This window comes from Pongo pygmaeus, chromosome 23 (genome assembly GCF_028885625.2).
Source record: "Pongo pygmaeus isolate AG05252 chromosome 23, NHGRI_mPonPyg2-v2.0_pri, whole genome shotgun sequence".
Taxonomy (NCBI): domain Eukaryota; kingdom Metazoa; phylum Chordata; class Mammalia; order Primates; family Hominidae; genus Pongo; species Pongo pygmaeus.
In genome coordinates, this window is record NC_085931.1 from 61,252,775 (window position 1) to 61,280,440 (window position 27,666).

Here is a 27,666-nt window from a genome sequence, read left to right on the forward strand (position 1 = left end):
AACAAGCTAAGGGCAAGAGAGCATCCTCCAGGACTTAGCGGGCACTGGAGGCTCTGCACCGAGGTTCTGAGGCTGGTGGTGTGCTGAACACAGGAGGGCAGGGTGTGCAGGGCAAGAGCAGCGACTCAGAGCCCCGCTGAGTGGCTGCCCGGGTGTTTGGGCATCAAGGTGACAGTCCTAGTGGTCACTGCACCTGAGGGTCAGCGGGCAGATTTGCCCAGGGGAGCACTGCCAGGACCCGTAGCTTGGTGGGGGGAAGACGCTGAGCCTCTGCCTTTCAGTTGTGGGGGCAGTGAGACAGTACGCAGGGCCCGGGGGAACACTGTTCAGGGGGTGACAGCCAGAAGTTGTTGACACCCCAGCTTTATGGAGCCCCACGTGCCAGGCTGGGTGGGCATTGCCTTCCCTGCAGAACCGCATCCCCACCAGGGACCAGGGAAGGAAACTTCAGGACCTGTGGGAGTCCTCACAAAGCCCTCTTCTGTGTCTCTAAGAGCAAATCTGAAAGCATTACGTCTAGAATATTTCCCAGGGATGGGTCTGGGTTTACCTAGGCTTTGTGTTTGTATTTTCAAAAGACATTTTATGGCTGGACGTGGTGGCTCACGCCTGTAATTCCAGCACTTTGGGAGGCCGAGGCGGGCAGATCACGAGGTCAGGAATTCGAGACCAGTCTAACCAACATAGTGAAACCCCATCTCTACTAAAAATAGAAAAATTAGCTGGGCTTGGTGGTGGGCGCCTGTAATCCCAGCTACTCGGGAGGCTGAGGCAGGAGAATTGCTTGAACCCAGGAGGCAAAGGTTGTGGTGAGCCGTGATCATGCCACTGCACTCCAGTCTGGGTGACAGAGTGAGACTCCTTCTCAAAAAAAAAAAAAAAAAGAAAAAGAAAAAGAAAAAGAAAAAAAAGACATTTTAGTTTGGGGTTTTTCTGGGGTGTTTTTCAAAATACAAAGTGGCACAATGAATCTTCGAGGGTCGCGTTGTGTGGCCTTCGGAGGCCCTCACCAGGACAGGAGCCCCCACCGCAGGCCTCTCACCTCCCCAGCAGGCGCTCCTGTGGGCCTCTCACCTCCCCAGCGCCCCCGCAACCCACAGGCCTCTCACTTCCCCAGCGGGCACCCCTGTGGGCCACTCACCTCCCCAGCGCCCCCACCACAGGCCACTCACCTCCCCAGCGACCACCCCCACCCCACAGGCCACTCACCTCCCCGGCTGGGCACCCCTGTGGGCTACTCACCTCCCCAGCTTCCCCCCACCCCACAGGCTTCTCACCTCCCCGGCTGGGCCCCGCTGTGGGCCACTCACCTCCCCAGCTTCCCCTCACCCCAAGGCTTCTTACCTCCCTGGCTGGGCCCCCCTGTGGGCTACTCACCTCCCCAGCTTCCCCCCACCCCACAGGCTTCTCACCTCCCTGGCTGGGCCCCCCTGTAGGCCACTCACCTCCCCAGCACCCCCTCCCCCTGCAGGCCACTCACCTCCCCAGCCAGGCGCTCCTGCGGGCCGCTCTGGGTGTCCCAGGATGAGCCCTGCAGCCTTGCGCTGACCTTGAAGCGCACACACTGGATGGCGGTGCCCGTGTTGAGGCCGGCCTGCAGCAGAAGCACCAGCAGCAGCAGCAGCAGGAGCACGTCGTAGGATGGCTGCAGGCGGAAGGAGGTATAAGCAGGGTGGCCCAGCCGCCCTCCAGCCCAAGAGACCAAAGCTCCCTCGTGCCTGCGGCCTTCACAAAGAGCAGGTGCCAGGGCTCGAGTCGGAGCCCCAGTAACCCAAACGCATTATTTCAACAACCTGATGATAATCATTCTAGCTCAATTAACGAGGTCAATTCTGCTTTAAATTCCATCAGCTTGTGTTCAACGCCCAGGAATAAAAGTGACCGAGCCACTGCCAGGCCCTGTGGACAGTGCTGGCTGCTAGCGGTCAAGTCGCTCCACCCCTCCTGCTCCAACACGCGCAAGGCTCAGTCCCGGAGCCAGAGAGACCGTCCACGGGTGGCAGAAGCGCTGACCGTTCCGTGTCAGCAGGATCCTGAGCAGAGGAGACAGGGGGCAGCCGTCCTGGGGGAATGGGGGCACAGACCCCCAACAGCTTCACCCCGAGCCCCAGCTGCTAGGAAGGAAGGGGCAGGAGGCAGCGCAGTGAGCTCAGCAGGGAAGAGGATGGAGGGAGTGGCCGAGGATGCAGGGGGCCAGACAGTGACCACAGAGCACCCAAAACCCTCTGTGCCCATGGATAGCTTTCCAGTGTTGGCTCGAGAAAAACAAAGCAACTAAATGTTAACACACAAAAGAGCCAAACATCTATCCAATGTCACTGCTACAAAACATAAGAGAAGAAACAGAATTAACAGCTCTTCTCAAGTTAACGTAAAACTTTTTTTTGCGACAGAGTCTCCCTCTGTCACCCAGGCTGGAGTGCAGTGGCGCGATCTCGGCTCACTGCAACCTCTACGTCCCAGGTTCAAGCGATTCTCCTGCCTCAACCTCGCCAGTAGCTGGGATTACAGGTACCTGCCACCACGCCCAGCTAATTTTCGTAGTTTTAGTAGAGACGGGGTTTCACCATGTTAGCCAGGCTGGTCTCCTAACCTCAGGTGATCCGCCTGCTTCGGCCTCCCAAAGTGCTGGGATTACACACATGTGCCACTACGCCCGGCCTGGATTTTAAGGCATTATTAGAGTCTGGTACTTGTGTTTCCAGCTGGAGTTTACCCTGGAGGATGGTAAAGGCACGGGCCCCATGTGGTCTTTGCTCTTCAGTTGTTGAGACACCATTTATTGCAAAGCCTATGCTTTCCTCAGTCTCAAAAAAAAAAAAAAAATCCAGAGCCATTAAGGAAAATATTAATCAATTTAACTATTTAAAAAAATAGCTTTCACATAACAAAAATCACAACAAGCAGAACAAGAAATAGCCGCCAGGCTGAGACCGCCATTTGTATCCTCCATCACAGATGGAGCTGGTCTCCCCAGGCACCAGGGTTAGCGGAAAATGGGCAGGAGACACGAGCAGAGTCCACTGAAAAAGCAATGCAGACGCCCTCATGCTTCGTAAGAGGTCCTCGTCCTCACCCACGTTGAGACGGAGGTGCTCCCACCTGTCACCGAACCCCAGCGTGACACCCTCTGTGGGGGGCTGTGGAGAAGTGAGCACCTTCACGTCATGACAGGAGGGAAGGTGGACGGCCCCCGTTGAGGAGGTCACTGAGATTTAACAGCATGACAGCTGCACCTACTCTCTACCCAGCAGTCTCCTAGCTGGATATCCTAAAGACGCGCTGAGGATTCAAAAGGAAGATGCGTGCAGATTGTTCACGGAGGAGTTATTTATAGTAGCAGACGGTTGGAAATAACTCAGTTTCCATCACTAGGGACTGGCTGGGTTGACCGGGCAGTCAGGAGCGATGAAGGAATTCAGAAGAGCTCTGATCCCCTTGGGTATCGAGAAAACGCCAGGATAAACTATTAAGTTTAAAAAAGCAAGCAAGGGGCCGGGCACGGTGGCAGGAATCTCTCATCCCAGCACTTCGGGAGGCCAAGGTGGGCGGATCGCTTGAGCCCAGGAGTTCATGACCAGCCTGGGCAACAGAGTGAGACTCTGTCTCTGAAAAATAAAATAGTAAATACATAACTAAAAAGCGAGGTACATGGCTGGGCACGGTGGCTCATGTCTGTAATCCCAGCACTTTGGGAGGCCGAGGCAGGCAGATCACTTAAGGTCAGGAGTTCAAGACCAGCCTGGCCAACACAGTGAAACCCTGTCTCTGCTAAAAGTACAAAAATTAGCCGGGCGTGATGATGCATGCCTGTAATCCCAGATGCTCTGGAGGCTGAGGCAGGAGAATCACTTGAACCCAGGAGGCAGAGGTTGCAGTGAGCCAAGACTGTGCCACTGCACTCCAGCCTGGGAGACAGAGTGAGACTCTGTCTTAAAAAAAAAAAAAAAAAAAAAAAGGCGAGGTACAGAATAGTGATTCTAGTATACAAGCTATTTTGTAAGAAAGGGAAAAAAATTATCATCTGGTTGCCCATAAGAGGAGCAGGTCAGTCAGGCACGAGACCACAGCTTCTCTGAGCGCATCTTTTATAGTTTGGTTTTTGAACCACAGAAATATTTTATATATTCAAAAAATACCATTTTAGAAAGAAAAAAAGCACCAAGCCCTAAAATGGAATACAACCAGAGGCCATTAAGCTCAATGGGGCATCGAACCCAGAGGGATAACCCCACACAGGAAGGGGCCGACTTCACTGGCCTGTAGCCGTCCCCTCCTAGCAGAATGCGTGCTGAAGACAAAAGGGAAGCCTCAGGCTCACTCAGGAGACGGCCCCTGGGTGGTAATATTGTCTCTAGTAATTGTGAACAATTATATGCATATTGTAAGGCAACATGAAGTAAGACATATATTAAATGTCACAGGAAACAAAATATTTGGAGTAGGAGTGGGCGAAGCAAACACAAGAGAAGTGAAGAAAAAACCCTGGGCCAGGCATTGTAGCTCACTCCTGTAATCCCAGCACCTATGAGAGGCCGAGGACGCTATCCCCCATCAGACAGTGACTCCACGCCCCCATCAGACAGTGACTCCATCCCCCACCAGACAGTGACTCCATCCCCCATCAGACAGTGACTCCATCCCCCATCAGTGACTCCATCCCCCATCAGACAGTGACTCCATCCCCCATCAGACAGTGACTCCATCCCCCATCAGACAGTGACTCCATCCCCCATCAGACAGTTACTCATCCCCCATCAGACAGTTACTCCATTCCCCATCAGCACAGGCATGTTGACCTGGAGCAAACAGCTTGAATACAGGTCTTCTAATGATTTGGGTGGCAAAACCACTTATACTGGAAACAAACAAACAAAAAAAACACTAGGTATCTAAGAAATACATCTAGCTACACGTGCCTGAGCCTTAGAAGTCGTGTTGGAGATAAGCTCCTACTGAGCCAGCTCAGAGTAACAGGACTTTGAATTCTCCTTAAATTCACCCATTAAACTCAATGCAGTTCTGATGCAAATCCGAAAAGCATGTCTCATAAACCCAGGACAGATTCTAAAATGGGCTCAGGGACAGAGGGGGTCCCAGGTCCCTGTGAAGCAGGTGGTGGCCCCAGATACAGGGCGGAATCGAGGCCCCGAGGCCCTGGGGCCAGGCTGGCAGTGGGGAGCACGGTCACCACTGCCCAGGAACAGTGGAGGAGGCCCCACCTGGAGCTGTCCCTGAAGCCGGTGCCCCCAGAGTCCCAGGCAAAGCCAGCAAGGGCCAGGCCAACACGCAGAGTACCGCATGTTTGGAGGGCTCCGAAATAAAATACAACTCACTTTTATGGCTGGCGGGTAATCTTTAAACATCTCCACGATTCTCATGATGCTGAATGACAGATATCCAGAGGCTGTGAACAGCAGCGGAGACGTGAGGCTGCTTATGGCAATCAGGACCTCCACCTGGAAAAAAAGCGCGGGTTGCAGGACCATGGCCTGAGCCTGGGAGCCCAGGACAGGAGGCGTGGCCAGGGCTCGGTGGGGGGCATGGCCGGGCACTCATGGGCATAGTCCCAAGCTGGTTTCCTGCATGACTCCTGCTGAAACCTCTGCCTTTTCTTTTTTCTTTTTCTTTTTTGAGACAAGTCTTGCTCTGTCGCCAGGCTGGAGTGCAGTGGCACGATCTCGGCTCACTGCAACCTCCGCCTCCCAGGTTCAAGCGATTCTCCTGCCTCAGCCTCTCGAGTGCTGGGATTACAGGCGACCACAACCACACCCAGCTAATTTTTGTATTTTTAGTAGAGACAGGGTTTTGCCATGTTGGTCAGGCTGGTCTTGAACTCCTGACCTCAGGTGATCCCCCCACCTCAGCCTCCCAAAGTGCTGTGATTACAGGCGTGAGCCACCGCACCCGGCCTGCCTTTCTTTCTTTTTTGAGATGCAGCCTCGCTCTGTAGCCCAGGCAAGAGTGCAGTGGCAAAATCTCTGCTCACTGCAACCTCTGCTTCCTGGATTCAAGCAATTCTCCTGCCTCGGCCTCTTGAGTAGCTGGGATTACAGGCGTGCACCACCACACCTGGCTAATTGTTTTGTATTTTTAGTAGAGAGAGGGTTTCACCATATTGTCAGGCTGGTCTTCAACTCCTGACCTTGTGATCCACCCACCTAGGCCTCCCAAAGTGCTGAGATTACAGGCATGACCAGCCTGCCTTTTCATTCACAGCGCAGTGCCACAAGTTTTGAAATATTTACCATCTAGGCATGGTGGCTCACATCTGGAATCCCAGCACTTTGGGAGGCCGAGGAGGGCGGATCACCTGAGGTCACGAGTTTGAGACCAGCCTGGCCAACATGGTGAAACCCCCATCTCTACTAAAAATACAAAAACTAACCAGGCGTGGTGGCACATGCCTGTAGTCCCAGCTACTTGGGAGGCTGAGGCAGGAGAATCGCTTGAACCCAGGAGGCAGAGGTTACAATGAGCTGAGATTGTACCACTGCACTCCAGCCTGGGTGACAGAGCAAGACTCTGTCTCAAACAAACAAAACCAAGAAACAAAAAACATTTACCTGCAATTCTCCACTCTCGAAAAAATAGCCCTTCCACAATGGGTCACCTCCTTCACTGCTCTGAAGTCTGTCCTTTTAACCCACCCCAAATCTTCCTGTTTGACCCATCAAGTCTCAGAGACAGCCTTCACTCATGCCAAGCGTGGGCAGTCAACTTGCAAAGCACTCAGGGCCCACATTTTGGCAGCAGCCATTAACAATCGACCAGTTCGTATCCCATCGCCAGTTTGTGGCAGTTTCGGCCAGGCATGGTGGCTCACACCTGTAATCCCAGCACTTTGGGAGGCCTAGGCGGGTGGATCACCTGAGGTCAGGAGTTCGAGAGCAGCCTGGCCAACATGGTGAAACCCCGTCTCTACTAAAAATACAAAAATTAGCCGGGCGTGGTGGCAGGCGCCTATAATCCCAGCTACTCAGGAGGCTGAGGCAAGAGAATCGCTTGAACCCGGGAGGTGGAGGTTGCAGTGAGCCAAGATCGTGCCATTGCACTCCAGCCTGGGGGACAAGAGCGAGACTGCGTCTCAAAAAAAAAAACAAAAAACAATCAACCAGCCTTAGGAGGTGCAGATGATGCTCAGACACTGGTCTCCTTCCATGGGTTAGGCACAGCAAGTGCTTCCAGCATCTACACCACCTTGCTCAGGTCTGCCTGTCCCTGGGAACAGTCCCTGCTGGGCGGGCCAGCCTCCGTCTCCCACAAACCCCACCTTCCTCATTCCACAGGCCCTGCAGCCCAGTCACTGCGTTCTCTCTCGGGCTGGAGCCTGGTCACATGGCACCAAGGGAGGGCTGGGCCAGGCCCTGGCCCCGCTCAGTGGGTCCCTGGCACCCAGGGATGAGGGGTTCACCCACCAGACACTTGCTGGGACACTCTGCTGTCACATGACTGGCAATGGCACTTGGAAAGCACTAAGAGAAAAGAAAAAGGAAAGATTTTAGAGGAAATAGTCCAAGAAATCAAATTCCAAACGTGTGCTCTCCCACCACTGACCCCTCCATCCAGGCTGCCTGGCTGGCTTGCTGTGGGGGGCGGGGGGGATGGTGCGGTGCCCAAGGGCGCAGCTGGGGCAGGGACGGGTCCGCAGGGAAGCAGGGGTAGCCTCTCAGAGGTTTTGTGTGCTCTCTGTTCCTCAACCATTGGTTTAAAATTTTAAGCCTGTAGAAAAGCTGCAAGAGCAGTGCAGGGGGCATCTGAGGCCCCAAAATCACCAGAGTCCTTGATACTCACATCTGTGCTCTCTCCAGCTCTCCCAGACAGCCTGACGCCTGAACACCTGAGAGTGCTGGCTGAGCCCAGGGCACACTCTTGCACACACCCAAAGCAGGACCACGCCTGAGAGACTCCACGTGGGGCCGATGTGGTCCATGTCCATATTCTTCCAGTTGTCCTCATCATGTTCTTTTTTTTAAATTTTTTAATTTTTCTTTCTTCTTCTTCTTTTTTTTTTAGACAGAGTCTTGCTCTGTCACCCAGGCTGGAGTGCGGTGGCGTGATCTCGACTCACTGCAACCTCCGCCTCCCAGGTTCAAGCCTCCTGTGTAGCTGGGATTATAGGCACCCACCACCATACCCGGCTAATTTTTGTATTTTTAGTAGAGATGGGGTTTCACCTTGTTGGCCAGGCTAGTCTCGAACTCCTGACCTCAGGTGATCCGCCCGCCTTGGCCTCCCAAAGTGCTGGGATTACAGGCATGAGCCACTGCACCTGGCCCTGATCATGTTATTTCTAGAGCTGTTTGTTTGTTTGCTCCTGATCGGATTCAGTCTGCCATTGCGCTCGTAGTCTCCTTGTGGGTCTCTGTTAATCGGGGAGTCCCTCAGCCTCTGTCACCTCTGTTACCTGGACGCTTCTGGGGGGTGCAGCCCATCAGCTGCAGTCGGGCCTCCGTGTGGGACAGGATTTCTTCATGATGAGCCTTGGGGAGCCTCGGAGGAGACTCTGCAGTGCTCCAGGGTGTGGACAGCCCCTTCCTGATGACACTGACTTGACTCACTGGGTTAGGGGGATCTGCAGGTTCCTCTGTTGGATGGGCACCTCTTCCTTTTTATAACCAAGAAATGCTCTTTTCCCACTTATTGTGAGGAGCCTGCCTTGGTTCCGCACAATGTGGGCAGAGGGAGGATGCATGCTCTTCAACTTCTTCATCCCCCCGAAGGCGTCCAGGTGCCAGCACGTGCCAGCACCCCAGCCCGGCCTGCTGGGGAGGGGGCTGCATCAGCCAGGGGCTGTGGTGACAGGGTGGCCAGGACAGAGATGGGCTCCGAGCAGGGGAGCCTGGGCAGCAGGGAGAAGACTGGGGCGCTGAGGGGCTGCCAATGCAAAGGCCCAAAGCCAGCTGCAGAGGTGGGTGTGGCCCTGGCCAGGGAGGCTGAGGTGTCAACACAGGGGTCTCTGCTGGGCTTGGTGCTTCTGAAAGGGCCTTCTAGCTGTAAGCAGCAGTGAAGGCACAGGAAGGGATGGTGGCTTCAGGGCGGCCTATTCAGGGCCCAGTGAGCTATGGGAGGGTGGGAGTTTCCCTGTTCACCCAGCATGGCCACTCCGGCCCCTGCCCTAGAGGGCCAGGAAGCTCAGCCATAGGGGCTGGGGCAGCTCAATAAAGGGCCCTGCCCTGGAAGGGTCCAGGCCTGCAGCCCAGCCCCCAACTCCAGCCCCGAGCACCTGCCTCTAGCCCATGGTGCAGGGCCTGAGCCCCTCTGCCGCACCCAGGCCAGACTCAGGCAGGTGGAGCTGGCTCCCCCACCACACGTGCCTCAGCGCTCTCCCCTCCTCCTGGGGTCTCCTTCCCTGAAGAGAGGGTTGGGAGTGTGGGTGGATTTAGGGGCGCCCAGGGGGCAGCTCTCGGGGAAGATGGAGAGAGCAGAGCCACCCCCGGGGCAGGAGGGGTCTGAGGGACGGGAGGGGCTTGTGTGATGAGGGCTGACTGCAGGGACAGGGAAGGGGGCAAGGCGAGTGCCTTTCATTCTCAAGTTTTTGGAGGTACGTGGTCTCCGTCCTCCCTCAGCTTCGGGATGTAATCCCTGCATTTCAGACCCCAGGGTCGGTTGTGCACACCTGCAGGCGTCATTCTCTCTGTCACAGACCTGCTTGGGTGGGCACCCATGTGAGTTCTCTGTCTCAGTAGCTGGCCCTGGTCCTGCCCCTTCCAGGGGTGTGGCTCCATCCCATCTCGGTCCTGCCTGGGTCTCTTTCCCTCTCTGAGCACCTCAGCAGCCCACTAGGTCGGGCACTGGTGCCCTGGGGGCATTGCACTGAGCCTACTCGCCCCCACAGGGAGCTGAGCCACAGCTGCTGCCAATGGGATGTGTCCACCCGGCAGGTGTGGGCCTTCTCGGCAGTCCACCTGGCCATACCGTTCCCGGGCAGGTGTGGGCCCCTTCTCGGCAGTCCACCCGGCCATACCGCTCCCGGGCAGGCATGGGCCTCGGCAGCTTCAGGAAGAGCCCCACTGCTGCCCAGGAGGAGCCTGTAGCTGATGTTGGGTGCTCACCATTCCTGCTCATGTACATAAGAGAACAGGGGCAAAATCTAAAAATCCACACAGCATGAGACAAACCAGGGGCTGGCCGTCAACACCAGTGTGCAGACCACTACGCAGCAAGGTGCTGAGAACCACGCGGGGTCTGCGTCTGGAGGCAGGTGGGCGGTGGCTCTGGGTGGGCCACAGGCTGTGAGGGGATCTGGGGTGTGGAGGGGTTGCTCTAGACTCACTGTTCTGAGGGAACACACCTGTAATCCCAGCACTTTTGGGGGCCGAGGCAGGCAGATCACTTGAGGTCAGGAGTTCAAGACCAGCCTGGCCAACATGGCAAAACCCCGTCTCTACTAAGAATACAAAAAAATTAGCTGGGCATGGTGGTCCATGCCTGTAATCCCAGCTACTTGGGAGGCTGAGGTGGGCAAATTGCTTGAACCTGGGGAGGGGCAGAGGTTGTAGTGAGGTGAGGTTGTAGTGAGGTGAGATTGAGCCACTGCACTCCAGCCTGGGTGGCAGAATGAGACTCCATCTCAAAAAAATAAATAAATAAAATAAAATAAGTAAAACAATGCCCATGTATTGAGCATGTGGCATGTGTCAGGTGCTGTGTGACACATCTGCTGCGGTAACATTTAATATAAAGTAATAACAGAAATATGCTGTATTGTATAAAACACGTATTGTAATATAAATACATTATATATTAGAAAATTATATAGAATAATAAACATCTATAGCCTGACATTCATATGTTAAAAAGATTAGAATAATAAAAATAATTGGTATTTTTTTCAGGAAAAATAATATAAAATAATCACACAAACTAATATAAAAGCAGTTAATACTTTGACTCATTTAATCCTTAACTCCCCAGTTCTTCTGAATTGGGGGGCCGGCGAGGACCCTCTGTGGTGACTCCCTGTCTGAGTGTACCAAGACTGAGCTCGGGGCCCAGCCACGCAGGATCTGAGCAGCATGGCCCAGAGCGGTGGCAGGCGGGCCAGAGGGGGTACTCACGGCCACTAGGATCCAAAAGAACGTCACTGAGAGGTGTGGGCCTGAGACTGAGTCATCCACGTTCAGGGCAATGATCCCCCCGAGGACGGCAGAGATGCCCGCGATTACCTCCACAACCTGGAGGGGATGGGACAGCATCGGCTCATGAGGAAGTGGAGACACCCCCAGATTCCCAGAATGCACTGTGCAGACATGGACCCCCAGGAGCAGGGTCCAGTGGGCTAGCCCCAGATCTAACCGTGGAGGAGCCCACCTGGAAGGATCCCCAGCCTCACCTGGCCCAGCCCCCCTCTGCCCTCAGCTGCGGCTTTTCACATCCCTCCTGGAGTAAAATAGCCAGAGGTGTTTCCCCCACTGCTGCTTTTGTCTACAGAAACTAAGGGTATTGACCTGACAGTGGTGAGGGCAGAAAACCAAGACCCTCAGACCCCCTTCCCCATCCTCACAGTGTGGCAGGCGGTGGTGCTCAGACCCTGGACCCCATCGAAGGGACTCGGGAAAACAGGCCTGGGGCAGAAGTAGCTTCCCATAAGACACGCCCACCCGTGCCATGTGGGTTTGCCATTGCCACAGCAACACTGGACATCATCACCCCTTTCCGTGGCAACGATCCAACCACCTGGACGTTACCACCCCTTTTCTAGAAATTTCTGCATAATCTGTCCCTTAATTAGCATATGCTTAAAAGTGGGTATAAACAGGAGGCAGAGCTGTCTCTGAGCTGCTGCTCGAGGCACCCTGCCGGTTGGAGAGCCCTGCTCTACTGCCACTGCAATCAAAGCTGCTGTCTGTCACCACCAGCTCGCCCTTGAATTCTTTCCTGGACAAAGCCAAGAACCCTCCTGGCCTAAACCCTGGCTGTGGGCTCATCTGCCCGGCACCATCAGGGCTGCAACCAGCACCGCCAGACTCAGGGAGGGCTGGGGAAGAAACAGACGCCCGAAAACCTGCTCCCGTGAAGGATCTCTGTGAGGCGCCAAACGCAGAGCTGTGGCCAGCAGGAAAGCCAGGCATAAGGAGCCGGCCAGCAGGGGCGTGGGGGCCAGAGGGGACTGGGGCAGCCAGGCCTCACGTCCAGAAGGCACAAAACTCCAGATGCACAAATAAAGCTGAATTCCCAGCCAGGCACGGCGGCTCATGCCTGTAATCCCAGCACTTTGGAGGCCGAGGCAGACAGATCGTGAGATCAGGAGTTTGAGTCCAGCCTGGCCAACATAGTAAACCCTGTCTCTACTAAAAATACAAAACTTAGCCCAGTGCCTTGGCGCATGCCTGTAATCCCAGCTACTCAGGAGGCTGAGGTAGGATAATCGCTGAAACCCAGGAGGCAGAGGTTGCACTGAGCCCAGATCATGCCACTGCACTCCAGCCTGGGCGACAGAGCGAGACTCCACCTTAAAAAAAAAATAAAAAATAAAAAATGAAGCTGAATCCCACCTGACAGAGACCATGACCACCAAGCAGAAAACTCCAGAAACAGAGAGACTGCCCACAAAGGACGGCACCTGGGCCTCCGCAGACGGTGATAAACATGTCCTCAGGGAGAACTGTCAACCTGGACCTCTCTCCAGGCGAATTGTCACTTAGGAATGCGGAGAACAGCCCAAACTGGAGAAGCCTCTCGAAAACCAACTTCTAAAGAATGAAACAGAATGGGGCCAGGTGCGGTGGTTCACGCCTGTCATCCCAGCACTGTGTGAGGCCGAGGCGGGCGGATCACCTGAGGTCAAGAGATGGAGACCAGCCTGGCCAGAATGGTGAAACCCCATCTCTACTAAAAACACAAAAATTAGCTGGGCGTGGTGACAGGCGCCTGTAATCCCAGCTACTCGGGAGGCTGAGGCGGGAGAATTGCTTGAACTCAGGAGGCAGAGGTTGCAGTGAACCGAGATCACACCACTGCACTCTAGCCTGGGCAACAGAGCAGGACTCCGTCTCAAAAAAAAAAGGAAAAAAAAAAAGAAGCAGAACGGAAATGGAACCTAAGAGAGGACTGAAATGCTAAATAAGGGGAAGCAAAGGTGCTGCGAAATGCACACAGACACAGTCAAGCACACAGGAGGCTGTCCCATTGTTGGAGTAAAAAGGCAAAATGTCACTAAATGTCACAAGCTAGACAACAAGGCCAAGGCGGAGGGAAGGGGGACAGACCCCACATGGTCTGTTTATCAAGGAGCATGTTAGAATATGAAGGGCAACCCCCAAAAGAATACTGAAAAATTTCCCATCCAAAATTAGAGGGAAAAGGAAGGACAGAGCCTCTGCCAATTCAAAAGAAGGCAGGGAAGGAGGGAAAAAGGCAAAATCAGGGAAAATGGAAAACTCAAAAGATGGTAAAAATAAGTAGAAATTTATCAGTAATAACTCTCAAAGGAAATGGGCTACATTCAAAAAGCTAGGGAGAGAGAATGACATAAGATAAAGAACAAAATACAGTTACGTGCTGCTTATAACAACTATACCAAAGTACAAGGCAAGAAAAGTTGAAAGTAAGAAGGAGAAAGAGGCCAGATGCGGTGGCTCACACCTGTAATCCCAGCACTTTGGAAGGCCTGGGTGGGTGGATCACTTGAGGTCAGGAGTTCGAGACCAGCCTGGCCAACATGCCGAAACCCTGCCTCTACTAAAAATAAAATAATTAGCCGGGCGTGGTGGCATGTGCCTGTAGTCCCAGCTCCTCAGGAGGCTGAGGCAGGAGAATTGCTTGAACCTGGGAGGCAGAGGCGGCAGTGAGCTGAGATCGCACCACTGCACCCCAGCCTGGCTGATGGAGTGAGACTCCGTCTCAAAAAAAAAAAAAAAATTCCTCGGGGACAACAGTGTCGACACACCTACAGCAATAACAAACTCCCCCTAAAAATTACAGGACACCAGCAGCACCTTTTGCGATAAGGAAGGTTGTTACCAACGATACTAATAACAGACTAGAGTCTCCACAGATGAGGCGCACGCTGCCATGCAGTGTAGACAGCCAACTCTTAGCCAACTCGGAATCGAAACGTGATGTTTAATCCAGCCTCAGTCACCCCGGACAGAGTATGAGAGAAAAGAGAAAGAAAAGGGAAGCTTTCTTACTGAATAAGATTTCAGGACCCGAGCAGGAAATGGCACTTCGTCCAGAATGTTGGCGCTGTCAGACATGGAGCCCTACGAAGAAACAGAACTGTCACCCCGGGCGCACAGGCACAGGGACTCAGCACTGCTGCTGGCATCCGGCCGCCATGGGCAGTGGGTCAGGTCAGCCTGCGGTGTAAATGCGAGACCACCTTGGAGTCACCCGTGGATCTTTGGGCTTGAGGAAATGTTCACACTCATTGTCCTTGCATATGAAAACGTGTTTACAGGTATTTTTAGCAGATGTGGTGTCTCCTGGTGATCCCCTGGGGACGAGCATCGGACTGAGTCAGGCTTAGGGGGAGGGGGAGGGTACAGCATCTGTCCTCACCTCCCTGTAGCCAGTGGCCGCCAACCCCTCACCCAGCTCCAGAGCCCCTCCTGGCCAGGGTTTCTGAGACCCAGGAGAGAGGGGTCTCGTGGGAACGCCCTGGAGCAGCCCAGATCGGCCCTCCGAGGGTGACGCTGAGACCCACCTCGCTCACCCTGGGGCGATGCCTCTGCATCCCCCTGCCCTGCGGGGTCAGAAGCTGCACTCACCTTCTTTTTCTTGCAGTACTCCTCGCTGGACCGTGCAGAGATGATCACCGTGGCCGCCATGAGCAGCTCCAGCAGGAGCAGCAGGATGAGGTTGAAGTTGATCTGCCAAGGGGTACACACGCTTCAGCACTGGGCCCGCCTTTCTCACGCCACCGCGCTTCAGCCTCCACCGGACCACCTCACAGGCAGGCTGCACAGGACTCTCAGTCACGGTCCCCACTTTTCCCATCACAGGGCCAGCTGTGAGGCACTGTGGGCTGCGCACTCTCTCTGTCTCACATGGGCCTTTGGGGTCTTTTAGTTTTTAAAAGCATTCTTAGTTCAAAGGCTGTACAAACACAGGCCAGGGCTGGATTTGGCCTTGGGCTCTGGTCTACCAACCCCATTCTGAACGTTCCTTGTTCCCACAAAAGCTTTCACAGAATGTTTAGAGTAGCTTCATGCACGATTGTCAAACACTGAGAACACAAGGTTTTTTGGAGGGTAATGAAACGACTGTAGGCCCTGACTGTATTGGCAGTGACATGAATTTATACGTGTGTTAATATTCATAGAAGCATACATTTTAAGAAGTCAGTGTAGCTGTCTGACAATTTTTTTTTTTGTTTTTTGAGATAGAGGTTCACTCCTGTTGCCCAGGCTGGAGTGCAAATGGCCCAATCTCAGCTCACCGCAACCTCTGCCTCCCGGGTTCAAATGATTGTCCTGCCTCAGCCTCCCGAGTAAGCTGGGATTACAGGCGCCTACCAGCACGCCCGGCTAATTTTGTATTTTTAGTAGAGAGGGGTTTCTCCATGTTGGTCAGGCTGGTCTCGAACTCCTGACCTCAGGTGATCCGCCCACCTCGGCCTCCCAAAGTGCTGAGATTACAGGCGTGAGCCACCACGCCCGGCCTGACAATTTTTAAAATACATTTAAAAAAGAAAGAATGCAGAACCATATTCAACTAAAAACAGAGCCTCGAAATATATGATGTCATAACTAACACAGCCACAGGAAGATGTAGATATACCAGCAGAGGTGGGAAAGGACTTGAAACACTTTTCTTAGAAACTGACAGATTAGGCAGAGGGCGGCGGCTCACGCCTGTGATCCCAGCACTTTGGGGGACCGAGGCGGTTGGATCACCTGAGGTCAGGAGTTCCAGACCAGCCTGACCAACATGGTGAAACCCCTTCTCTACTAAAAATACAAAAATTAGCCGGGTATGGTGGCACACGCCTGTAATCCCAGCTACTTGGGAGACTGAGACAGGAGAACTGCTTGAACCCAAGAGGTGGAGGTTGCAGTGAGCAGAGACGGAGCCACTGCACTCCAGCCCGGGCGACAGAGCAAGACTGTCTCAAAAAAAAAACAAAAAAAAAACCCTGACAGATCAAAAAGACAAAAGCATAAGGAGAACTCTAAAACTCAGAAAAGTGTGACATTAACCTTGTCTTTTATTTTCTGTATTTCTGGTGCTTTGACCTCTGGGTCCTTCGTGATCCTGAAGAGACAGCTCCTCCCAGGGCCAGCCAACCGCTACAGTGAGTAACTTGCCTCTGAGCAGTACAGATACAAGCCACTGACCCGGGGACCACACCCCATCTGCTCTCCGTCTTAATAAAGAAGTGTCATAGGCCCGGCACGGTGGCTCACACCTGTAATCCCAGCACTATGGGAGGCCGAGGCAGGTGGATTACCTGAGGTCAGGAGTTCAAGGCCAGCCTGGCCAACATGGCGAAACCTTGTCTCTACTGAAAATACAAAAATCAGCTGAGTGTGGTGGCACACGCCTATAATCCCAGCTACCCCGGAGGCTGAGGCAGGAGAATTGCTTGAACCCGAGAGGCAGAGGTTGCAGTGAGCCAAGATGGAGCCACTGCACTCCAGCCTGGGTGACAGAGCGAGATTCCTTCTCAAAAAAAAAAAAAACAAAAAGGCACTGTGGGTGTTCCCACTGGGTCCTCCTGTGTCTGCTCATTTTTCCTGCTCAACGAGAGTGGCCAGGACATACTCAGGGCTCCTCCAGCTATCCCCAATCATCAAGTGCATTCCACATGTCACACAAAGCAGGAGGCCCTCCTTGCAGTATCTCGGATGAGGTCCTGGTTTCCTTTGAGATTTTTGCCTTTTTTTTTGAAACAGAGTCCTGCTCTGTCTTCCAGGCTGGAGTGCAGTGGCGCCATCTCGGCTCCCACAACCTCTGCCACCCACAATTTCACATTTTTGTTTAGAGGTGCATTGAACAACTGTCTTACACAGATTGGATGAAACATGGTATTATGTCACTGTTAATTTTTAAGGACCGTTGCAAAAGACATTGTTTACCAATAAATCTGTCCAGCAGAATCACAAGACTTCTATAAAGACAATTATTTTCTTTAGACACATAAATCTCTCAATGTTTGTCAAACTCACGAGCTATGAATAACATTTACCACCTATTTCCAGCTCGACAAACAACATTTGCTGACACCATTCGTGGGAGTGGGGCTGTGGGTGTCAGGCGTCTACGCGAAGCTCGCGTGAACTCACGTTTATTGCTGATGGGTTCAGGACTAGTTTGCATCCAAACCAAATTAAACACGTAGTGGTCACAGCAAACGTGGAAACGAACAATATCTGAAAGTTGGGAATCTGAAAAACAAGGCAGGAGGGGTTTTCCTTCTTCGAATAATAAAAGAAAAAAGGTAACAGATAAACCACACTTCAGGCCATTAACTAAAAATTATCCTGATTAGAACATAATGGTGGGGAGTCCTGCGTGCTCAGCCCGCTCTCCCCTTCCTGCGGCAAAGGCTGGGCTGGGCGGGAGCTTTACTGTCTGGGGGGCAACCTCAGGGGCCCCTCTCGGTGCCACAACGTCTGTGCATGGGCACACACACAGGCACACATGGACACACTGTCTGTCGGCCCCTCTGGCTTTCTCCCTGGCAGAGGCTGGATGCAAGCTGGACTCACCACATTGGCGTTCCTCCTGGAGACCGTGAAGCTCACAATTGCCGAGGGGATGCACTGGAATGAAACCGGAATCCCATGAGCCCGCCGCTCACCCGAGCAACTGACTCTAACATTTGCGCTTCCAGAAGGATCTGAATCATATTCGCAAAACAGTGTTGCCAGTCCACACAACACAGCGGGTTGGCTTGACTAGAAGGCCACCAGGTACTTCTCAGTTTTAATTTTTTCTTGAGATGGGGTCTCACTCTGTTGCCCAAGCTGATCTTAACTTCGGGCTCAAATGATCTGTTCACCTCAGCTTCCCAAAGCCCTGCGATTACAGGCATGAGCCGCTGCACCCAACCCCCAGGTACTTCAAAATAATTTATTCTGAAAAAAGTTTTTATTTTTCTGATGTGCTAAAAAGATATTTGTTAATGAAGGCTCTTCCAGCTGGATAAGCTTTGAAGTCTAGAATGTAACTCATGCAGGCACAAGACCTGGTCTTTGCTGAAAATTACCCAAAAAGGAAAAAGTATCAGCCGGGTGCGGTGGCTCACACCTCTAGTCCCAACTACTCCGGAGGCTGAGCTGGGAGGATCTCTTGAGCCCAGGAGTTGGAGGCTGCAGTGAGCTGTGATTACACCCTGCACTCCAGCCTCGGTGATAGAGTGAGACCTTGTCTCAAAAAAAAAAAAGAAAGACAGAGGAGGTCGGGTGCAGTGGCTCACACCTGTAATCCCAGCACTTTGGGAGGCTGAGGCGGGTGGATCAGAGTCAGGAGTTTGAGACCAGCCTGGCCAACATAGTGAAACCCCATCAGTACTAAAAATACAAAAAAAAATTAGCCGGGCGTGGTGGCAGGCGCCTGTAGTCCCAGCTACTCAGGAGGCTGAGGCAGGAGAATTGCTTGAACCCAGGAGGTGGAGGTTGCAGTGAGCAGAGACGGCGTCATTGCACTCCAGCCTGCGTGACAGAGCAAGACTCCATCAAAGAAGGAAAGAAAGAGGAAGGAAGGAGCAAGACTCTGCGTGTGAGGGAGGCAGAAAGGCGTCCCGCAGCCTTCTTGTCCCCACAGGGCCACACCAAGGCTGGGAGTCCAGGGCCAGGGAGGGAGGTTGGGATATCACGGGCAGGGAGGTGGGTGGAGTCGGGCCAGCCCAGGCCTGTGGCCCTTGCCATGCAAGGCCTTGCTCCTGCAGCCATGGGACCCCGGGCCCTGAGTCGGGGGCGCAGGCAGGGGCGTCTGAGGGGCTGAGCACAGCAGTGCTGGGTGAGGAGGCGGGAGAAGCCCCATCGGGGCCTGAGTGAGGGGCAGAGCTGGGGCCAGGACAGCCAAGCTCAGCTCAGCACCCACTCAGGTGCCACGAGGGCCCAGGGTAGAGAAGAAAGGCCGGGGGCGGGGTGGAGCGGGACCAAGGCTGGGCGGGGGTGGGCACTTGCCCATATCCGGCAGCCGCTGAGGCTGAAGGGGCACAGCTCACAGCTCCACTGGGACAAGGGTGGCCCCCATGGTGAGGATAAAGGCCATGGAGAGAGGGCAGCAGAGTGGGACGGGTCACCTGCCCCAAAGGGCTTTGTTCTAAGGGAGCAGAGACCCAGGACAGCACGGGGCGGGGCGTCCACTTTGTTTTTAAGACGTTTGGGGGGTGCTGCTGGGGACAGTCACCAACACTGTCCCTAGAGAAAGGGCAGGGGCCAGAGACCCAGCAGGCATGTGGAAGCAAGAGGAGGGGAGAGCTCGGGACCAGCTGAAGCAGGAGGGGCATGCGGTCAGCGGCTTGCGGGCCAGAGCCCAGGGGTCAGCCAGCACGGTGCTCTAGCAGCTGGGACGCTGGGGAGGCAGTGGCCAGGGCTCACGGAAGACCAGGGGTCAGCGGTTGTCTGTCCTCCCTTGCTCTGAGGATCAGTGGGTGCCCCCACTGGCCTTGGCACTGTGTAAGGTTCTAGAAACACAGCATGAAGCTTTGGGAGGGTGTGGGGCGCAGGTCCCAGTCCCCTGAGGGCAGATGCTACCAGCTCTGGCAGGACACAGCCGCAGGCTCAGAATCAACACGCAATTCCCCGTACAGGCGTCTGCAGAGCAAGGTTCAGACCTGCTTCATCAGTAATTCTCAAAGGTGATGAACTCTACGTGAAACTAAAGTCATATGAAGAGTTTTTTGTTTTTTTCTTCTTCTTGTTGTTGTTGTTTTGAGACAAAGTTTCACTCTTGTTGCCCAGGCTGGAGTGCAGTGGCACGATCTGGGCTCACTGCAACCTCCGCCTCCCAGGTTCAAGCGATTCTCCTGCCTCAGCCTTCTGAGTAGCTGGGATTACAAGCGCCCGCCACCACGCCCAGCTAATTTTTGTATTTTTAATAGAGATGGGGTTTGTCCATGTTGGTCAGGCTGGTCTCAAACATCTGACCTCAGGTGATCCACCCGCCTCCGCCCCCCAAAGTGCTGGGATGACAGGCGTGAGCCACTGTGCCTGGCCCATATGAAGAGGTTTGAATGAGGTACAGGTGACAGAAACCTGCACATCTCAGAGCAAAGAAACCAGAGTACGTGCCGGCGAGCCTGGGCACCAGCAGAGGCATGGAGGAAGCTGCTTACAGAGCCTGCAGCACAGCGCAAGTAATCCATCTCGGCCGGGAACACGTTCCCCAGGTACAGCGAAAACCCCGAGGTCACCAGGAGGCAGCTCTGCAAGACAGCGACAGAATCCCAGGTTACAACGCGCCCCATCCCCAGGCTGGACCCTGACCCTTCAACTTCCGCTTCACTGTCTGTGTGTTGGTGACTCACCCACGCCCCCCAGCATCAACCACACCTGCACCTGGGACCCGCCCATCCTGGACTCCTCCTGTAGGACAGACGCAGCCCCGCCACAGCCCAGGAAATGGACCAGCCTCCCCCAGCCATGTCGGAGCATGGACCCCCACGCTGTTATCTGGAGGAGAGAAGGAAGGGGATCTGCCAATATTTAGAGCAAGGAATGGCACCTCTCCCCACAAAATACCCCTGCCCCAACATGTTGTGTGTGCAGTCTTCCGGATCCCACACCCAGGTCTAGACACGAGACTGGAAAACAACTGCCCATCCCCCTCCGTCTGCAGAACCTAATTTCCAGATCTAGAAGAAGATCCCTCCAGGCAGGGGCTCCAGGCCCAGGGGCTCCTGAGCAGGGAAGACCCTAGCAGGAGGCAGGAAGGGTGCTCTCTCTCACGCACAGCACCACAGGGGTGAGGCGGGGAGGGGGCTCTCTCTCAGGCACAGCACTGCAGGGGTGAGGCAGGGAGGGTGCTCTCTCCCACGCACAGCACCCCAGGGGTGAGACTGAGGGGAGTCAGTGTCAAAGGTCACTGGGACCCTGGGTCCTGGCAGAGGAAGCGAGGTCTGGGGCAGAGGGGACCTGGCCTGGGTGGAGGAGGGGCTGCGACCAAGTCCAGGGCACCAGGTGGAGGAGGGCACAGCCCGGAGATGGCCACCACCACCTGGGAGCCGCCTCTGTCCCCAGCTCCGAGGTGGACGCCTGTCTTGGTGGGGCATGCTCAGGCCATGGGAGGTGGGCAGAACCACTGTGGGTGCTGCAGGGGCTGCCGGCGGAGGCGAGGGCACAGCGAGGAGAGAAATCGCGGCCTGGATCTTATTCTCCCAGGCTACACGGAACCTGGGGTCCCTGCACAGAGGCCTGTCCTGCAGCATGGCTCTGAGCAGCTGCACACACTCAGGCCCAAGTGGCTCCTCCAATCATCTCTGTGCCCACGACTGCGCAGGGAATGGCCAGGACCCCAGGGAAGTCCCTCGGACATCTGGCGCTGCCCGTCCACCCCAGGCCTGTCCCTTTGTCCACCAGCTCCCTCCCAGCCGGCCCCTGAGGCCCTCCCTAGGAGGAGGTCCCTGAGGCTGTCTCCGCGAGGGCCGACATGAAGGCCTGAGACGCCTCCTCCCACGTTTGCAGGTGACCCCTCGGAGGACCCTGGGCCCCCAGAGCTGGGGTCATGGAGACTCCCGGGGCCCATTCATGGCCCTGGGACTGTCCCTACCCTGGTGGGACTAAGCCACAGCCTGGAGCAGCTCGAGGCTGGCACAACAGACACCCGTAAATTAAAAATAATTGTGAAAACACAAGCCAAACAAGCTCGTCAGCATCCAAGAGTTCTGCAGCAGCAGGGTTAGTCTGAGAGTTGGTCTCTCTGTCCCACCCGGGACTCCAGGGCACTGTGGTCCGTCACCAGAGGGACCAGATGCTCGTGGCCCTCCAAGGTCTTAGTGTGGAGCTACTCACCCCCATCAGCACAGAGAAGACCCACGTCTTGTGGCTGAAGCAGGGGGGCAGTCTCTTCGACAGCTGCAGGTCGCTCGGCTTCACGTCCGGGGCGTAGCTGGCGGGGTCTTGCCGGCCCCGCTCTAGCGTGGGCATCCGGTCATAGGCCAGCTCCTCTCTGAATGGCTCCTGGGTCATGGCACTTGGGGACACCACAGCTGTGCTGAATGTACAGCCACGTGTCACCAGTTCTTTATCTGGAATAAAATTATCATTGGTTTTGACCACTCTGAAGAAACTTCAATAAGTTGTTTCCAAGAAATATTTTTTAACAAAAGAAATATTGTTCATACCGAAGTGCTCTAAATTTGAAGAAGAAAATGAGCACTTGAATCTAAAAGTGAAAAAAAAAAAAAACTTTCCTAGAAAAACAGACCTGAATAGTCTGGGTTCAAGGTGAGATTCTGTGCTTTAAATGCCTCATTGATCCATCTGGGCCCTCCCGGTGCAACACCTGACAACATCCATCGGCAACTTCGTCCATGAACACATCACGCCGGGGACTCAAGCACATTAAACTGCTCCAATTGGTAGCTAAACGAGAGATTGCAAAACACGCCTCTACTTAACGGCTTAATGTCTGAGCACTTACCTCCCCTGCTGCTCTGCCGTTAGGAGCACTGGTCTCTGGGTGAGGGACTTCCAGCAAGAAGTATTCACAAATGAAACAAAAGCTCAGCAAACTTGAGCTGAAGGCAGGAGAAGGAGAGCTGCTTCCTGAATATCAATGAGGGGAGGAATCGGGTGGATCCTAGAAACGTTTCGTGTTGGTTGTGTGAACCACCGCCTCTGAGCTGTCAGAACCCAATTAGGAAAGGAAGGGGGCCTGCCTGTGCCACTCGCCACAGAGCTCGGGTATCTCAGAAGAAAGAAGCGTCCCTAAGAGTAGAATCCCACCAAGTACACATTCTGAGCAGGCCCTGTTTCTGAAACATAACTGTTTACTCAAAGGTCTTCTACATCTTTCCAAGCAGCCTTTTTCCATCCCCCACAGCCACACGGTGGGAATCTCCTTCACACGGTGACATAAACATTCACGCGCTCGGCTTAGCTGCGTGGCCCTTGGGCGGCTCCGGATTCGGCCCTGTGGTTTGCGTGGGCAGCCCGGATGGCTGGTAGGCCCGGTCCTGCTGCCCCCTTTATCTCTGCTCACCAAGCAGAGAAAAACCACAGCAATGTGCGTCGCCCAGAGACACTGGCACCCTGACAGCTACAGCGACGGATTCTTTGTGCACATTGTAAAAAGGCTCAAACTAAAGTTTCTGAAAAACCAGCTCCTTAAACCATGAACCCACATTAAAACTTAAGCAAAGTCATCAGGTTCCAGACCATGGGATGTTCTGTTGTCTTCGTTTCAATCAAGCAAGAAGCTTTTAGTAAGCTTTTATTAGCTTTTAGTAAGATTACGCATACAAGCATCCCTGTCCCAGTGAAAATGCCCACTAAATCACCTCGATCAAAACGAGTAAGTATTAAGTACGCATAAATGCAGCTCAAAACACTTTGCTCAACCACACCCCCACGGGAAACAGCAGTGATAAATCTTTAGCAATAAACGAAGGTTTAAGCTATACTAATATTTTAGGGTTGGTTAATTTCGTGCCAGCCACCGCAGCCAATGTTCTGTTGTCTTCGTTTCAATCAAGCAAGAATGAGAAATAATTTTCACAAACTATAATCTATGGAGTCAAGAACTATTTTGAATGGATTGAGAAACCTCCCAAACTTCACCATCTTTTAAAGTGATAAACGGGATTAGTGGGAATGGGTCCAACTGGATCGAATCCTCCTGTGTTTCTTTTTGTTTGAAAAAAATGTTAATCGGATTTCAACATTTTTTTCTTTCAAAAGTTGTTCTCCACTTAGAAATACAAACAAGCTGCCCTGAACCAGAGGTTGCAGAGCAAACTCCTCAGCTTCCCAGATCATAAGTTGTCACTTGAGAGATGCTCCCATGTTTCTGTTGGCAACACTAGTTTCTAGAACAGGCCCTGTTCTTTCAAACAATCTTCCAACAAATTCTTGCTCCTAAAATGCCCTTCCTCCCTCTGCCTGCTGACGTCCCATCATCATTCAGCATTCAACAAACATTTATGGGGTGGACAGAGAAGTGACGCCCTTCCTATAGGCTGTTTACATTCATTGGGGGCACAGGAGTGCACAGGATAAACAAATTAGTGTGTTATACAGTGATATGGTTTGGCTGTGTCCCCACCCAAATCTCATCTTGAATTGTAATTCCCATAATCCCTACATGTTGTGGGAGGGACCCGGTGGGAGGTAATTGAATCATGGGGGTGGTTACCCCCACGCTGCTGTTCTCCTGACAATGAGTGAGTTCTCATGAGATCTGATGGTCTTTTATAAAGGGCTTTCCCCGCTTTTGCTCGGGACTTCTCCTTCCTGCCACCTTGTGAAGAAGAACATGTTTGCCTCCCCTTCCACCATGACTGTAAGTTTCCTGAGGCATCCTCAGCCCTGTGGAACTGTGAGTCAATTAAACCTCTTTCCTTTATAAGGACTTGACTCTAAAATTACCCAGTCTTGGGCATGTCCTTATAGCAGCATAAGAACAGACTAATACGTCCAGTGACACACATGATTTCCTCTATGAGGGAAAAGAAGTCAGGGGAGAGAAATGAGGGGCTGCTGTTTGCAGGGGCCAGGGCAGGCCTCAGTGAGGAGGAGGCCGGGAGGGGAGGCTGGCAGAGTTGAAGCAAAGGCCGAAGGTTGGGGAGGGCAGGTGAGGACCACGCAAGGGGGATACAGGTAGGACAGCCAGGTGCCAGCACCTGTGGGTATGGAGACAACTCTGCTTCAACTCTGAGACGGACCTGCTGGAGGGGTCTGGGCAGAGCAACATCCGGTCACTCACTGGGTGGAGAGCAGGCTGGGGGGTGGGAGGAGCAGGTGCTGCCTGGCATTGAGGTGGCAGTGGGCAAGTGGTGAGGAGGGACTGGGCTCTGAACAGGGTTTGAAGAGTGGACGCAATCTGCTGTCAGAGCGATGTTGCTGAGTTCTGTCTGAGCAGTGAGGACAGAGATGAGAAGACCAGGGTGGAGCAGGTGTGGAGCGAGGATCTGGAGTTCCATTCTGGACATGATGAGGCTGAGATGTCTGTGGGCATCTGCCTGGTCTACTGAGTCCAGAATCTCGGGGAGCAGCCCGAGCTGGGGAGCTGAGGGGCAGCCCTGTAGGCACAACACCCGCTGCAAGCCACCCTGGCAGGGAGCCCACGAGCCACCAGCCCTCACGCAGCTCGCTCTTGTTTCCAAGGTAATCTCCCACCAACCAGTAGGTCCCTGGGACCCTGCTGGCTCCTGTATGTGTTCCAGCACCCAGCCCAACACACAGGCTTAGCAGGGATTTGAAATGCTAGGGAGTGCGCCACTTTCTCCCCTCCCACAGGAAGAACTATAGGTACACTCTGCATCCATGGACAGGCAAGGTCCAGGCTGTCATCAGACTGACAGATCTGACCTAGTAAAATAAAGCTATGTCAATCAAAAATAAGTCGGGGCCAGGCACGGTGGCTCACGCCTGTAATCCCAGCACTTTGGGAGGCCAAGGTGGGTGGATCACCTGTGGTCAGAAGTTCGAGACCAGCCTGACCAACATGGTAAAACCCTGTCGCTACTAAAAATACAAAAAAAAAAAAAAAAAAAATTAGCTGGGTATGGTGGTGGGTGCCTGTAATCCCAGCTAGTCGGGAGACTGAGGCAGGAGAATTGCTTGAACCCAGAAGGCGGAGGTTGCAGTAAGCCAAGATCGCGCCACTGCATTCCAGCCTAGGCAACAGAGCAAGACTCCATCTCAAAATAAATAAATAAATAAATAAATTGGACCCTCCCCCCAACCAGCAATAGCAGAATACACATTGTTTACAACACCATGTGCGACATTTATGAAAGGAGACCCCATGAAAGGGGAAAGCCTCAATCAATATTAGACACTGAAGTCATCCAGGTGTTCCTCTCTGACCATGACCAAACTATTAGAAATCAATAACAGTAAATTACCTAGAAAATCCTCCAATATTTAGCAATTAAACAACATACCTCTAAAAAACATTCCATGAGTCAAAGAAAAAATTACAAGGGAAATTAGAAACTTAATGAAAATAAAAATACAAGTCAAATTTTGTGGGATGCAGCTAATCAGAGCTTAAAGAGAAATCTGTAGTCCTTTTAAATGCTTATATTTAAAGTAGAAGAAAGTTGCAAAAGTAATCATCTAATTGTCTACCTTAAGAAGCTAAAAAAAAAAGCACAAATTAAACCAAAAAGGTGGGAGGTAAGAAATAATAAAGAACAGAGACTGGGCACGGTGACTCACGCCTGGAATCCCAGCACTTTGGGAGGCCGAGGCGGGCAGATCACCTGAGGTCAGGAGTTCGAGACCAGCCTGGTCAACATGCCAAAATCCTGTCTCTACTAAAAATACAAAAAAAAAAAAAAAAAAAATAGCTGGTGTAGTGGCGCACGCCTGTAATCCCAGCTACTCTGGAGGCTGAGGCAGGAGAATCACTTGAATCCGGGAGGTGGAGGCTACAGTGAGCCAAGATCATGCCACTGCATTCCAGCCTGGGCGACAGAGCAGGACTCCATCTCAAAAAAAAAAAAAAAAAGAAAGAAATGATAAAAAACAGAAACCATTGGAATAGTAAAGATATATATATTTTTTGTTTTTGTTTTTGTTTTGAGGCAGAGTCTTGGTCTGTCTCCCAGGCTGGAGTGTGGTGGTGTGATCTCAGCTCACCGCAACCTCCGCCTCCTGGGTTCAAGTGATTCTTCTGCTTCAGCCTCCCGAGTAGTTGGGATTACAGGCATGCGCCACCATGCCTGGCTATTTTTTTTTTTTTTTTTGTATTTTTTGTAGAGACAGGATTTTGGCAGGTTGACCAGGCTGGTCTCGAACTCCTGACCTCAAGTGATCTGCCCACCTTGGCCTCTCAAAGTGTAAAGATATTTTTAAAATAGAGAAAAATCAATGAAATCAAGAGATGATTTTTTTTAAAAAATCAATAAAATTGATAAATATAGACTGATCAAGGAAAATTAGAGGGATGAGATAAATTACCTGTGTCAAGAATGAAAAAGATGGTTCATCATTATGGACCATACAGACGTTAAAAGGATAATAAGGAAATATGCTGAACAACTTTATGCCAATAATCTGACATCTAATAATTGGATGAAATGGACAAATTCCTTAAAAGAATTACCAAAGTTTACTCAATATTACCTTGATAACTTGAATAGCTCTTTAGCTGATGCAGAAGTGAATTTCTCATTAAAAACCTTCCCACAAAGAAAACTCGAAGCCCAAATGGGTTCCCCAGTGAATACTACCACAGTTTTTAGGGAATAAGTTACACCATCCTACTCCCAGGTCACTGCAGGCGCAGGTTAAACTGACCCCCAACCAGACAGACACAGAAAACGGGAGGTCGGCCACAGAGCAATCTGCTTCACCAGCACCGTCCCCAACCTTGGACAAAGCGTTACCAAGCTGAGTCGGGCAATACACCAAAAGGATAACGAATCGTGACCAAGTGAGTTTTCCAAGGAGAGCCAAGCAATGTAATTCCCTGTACAGGCTGAAATAAAAAGCTATAGGATCATTTGAATACATGCAGAAAAGCGTTGCAGAAAATTTCACAACCACTCATAAGAACTCTTGGAAAAACAGGAAGAGGGAACTTCCTCAACTTGATACA

At 52.8% G+C, this 27,666-nt stretch overlaps 1 protein-coding gene across 4 annotated transcripts in view; it reads right to left on the reverse strand.

Annotated features, from left to right (window-relative positions):
* The window catches only part of MLC1 (modulator of VRAC current 1), a 31,346-nt gene that overhangs the window by 3,085 nt on the left and 595 nt on the right, over positions 1-27,666 (reverse strand). The window contains exons 1-12 of one of the 4 annotated variants that reach the window (XM_054469827.2): positions 22,540-22,960; positions 21,909-22,144; positions 20,234-20,323; positions 17,658-17,711; positions 17,232-17,333; positions 14,715-14,816; positions 14,136-14,207; positions 11,061-11,177; positions 7,419-7,475; positions 5,337-5,459; positions 1,481-1,645; positions 523-861 (exon numbers count right to left, since the gene is read on the reverse strand). In XM_054469827.2, the coding sequence (XP_054325802.2) occupies positions 604-861; positions 1,481-1,645; positions 5,337-5,459; positions 7,419-7,475; positions 11,061-11,177; positions 14,136-14,207; positions 14,715-14,816; positions 17,232-17,333; positions 17,658-17,711; positions 20,234-20,323; positions 21,909-22,085 (1,317 nt within the window). In that variant the 5' untranslated portion in view covers positions 22,086-22,144; positions 22,540-22,960 and the 3' untranslated portion in view covers positions 523-603. Of the gene's footprint in view, positions 1-522; positions 862-1,480; positions 1,646-5,336; positions 5,460-7,418; positions 7,476-11,060; positions 11,178-14,135; positions 14,208-14,714; positions 14,817-17,231; positions 17,334-17,657; positions 17,712-20,233; positions 20,324-21,908; positions 22,145-22,240; positions 22,961-27,666 lie in introns of those variants that run through there. The other 3 variants (XM_054469828.2, XM_054469829.2, XM_054469830.2) reach the window with 3 other exon arrangements.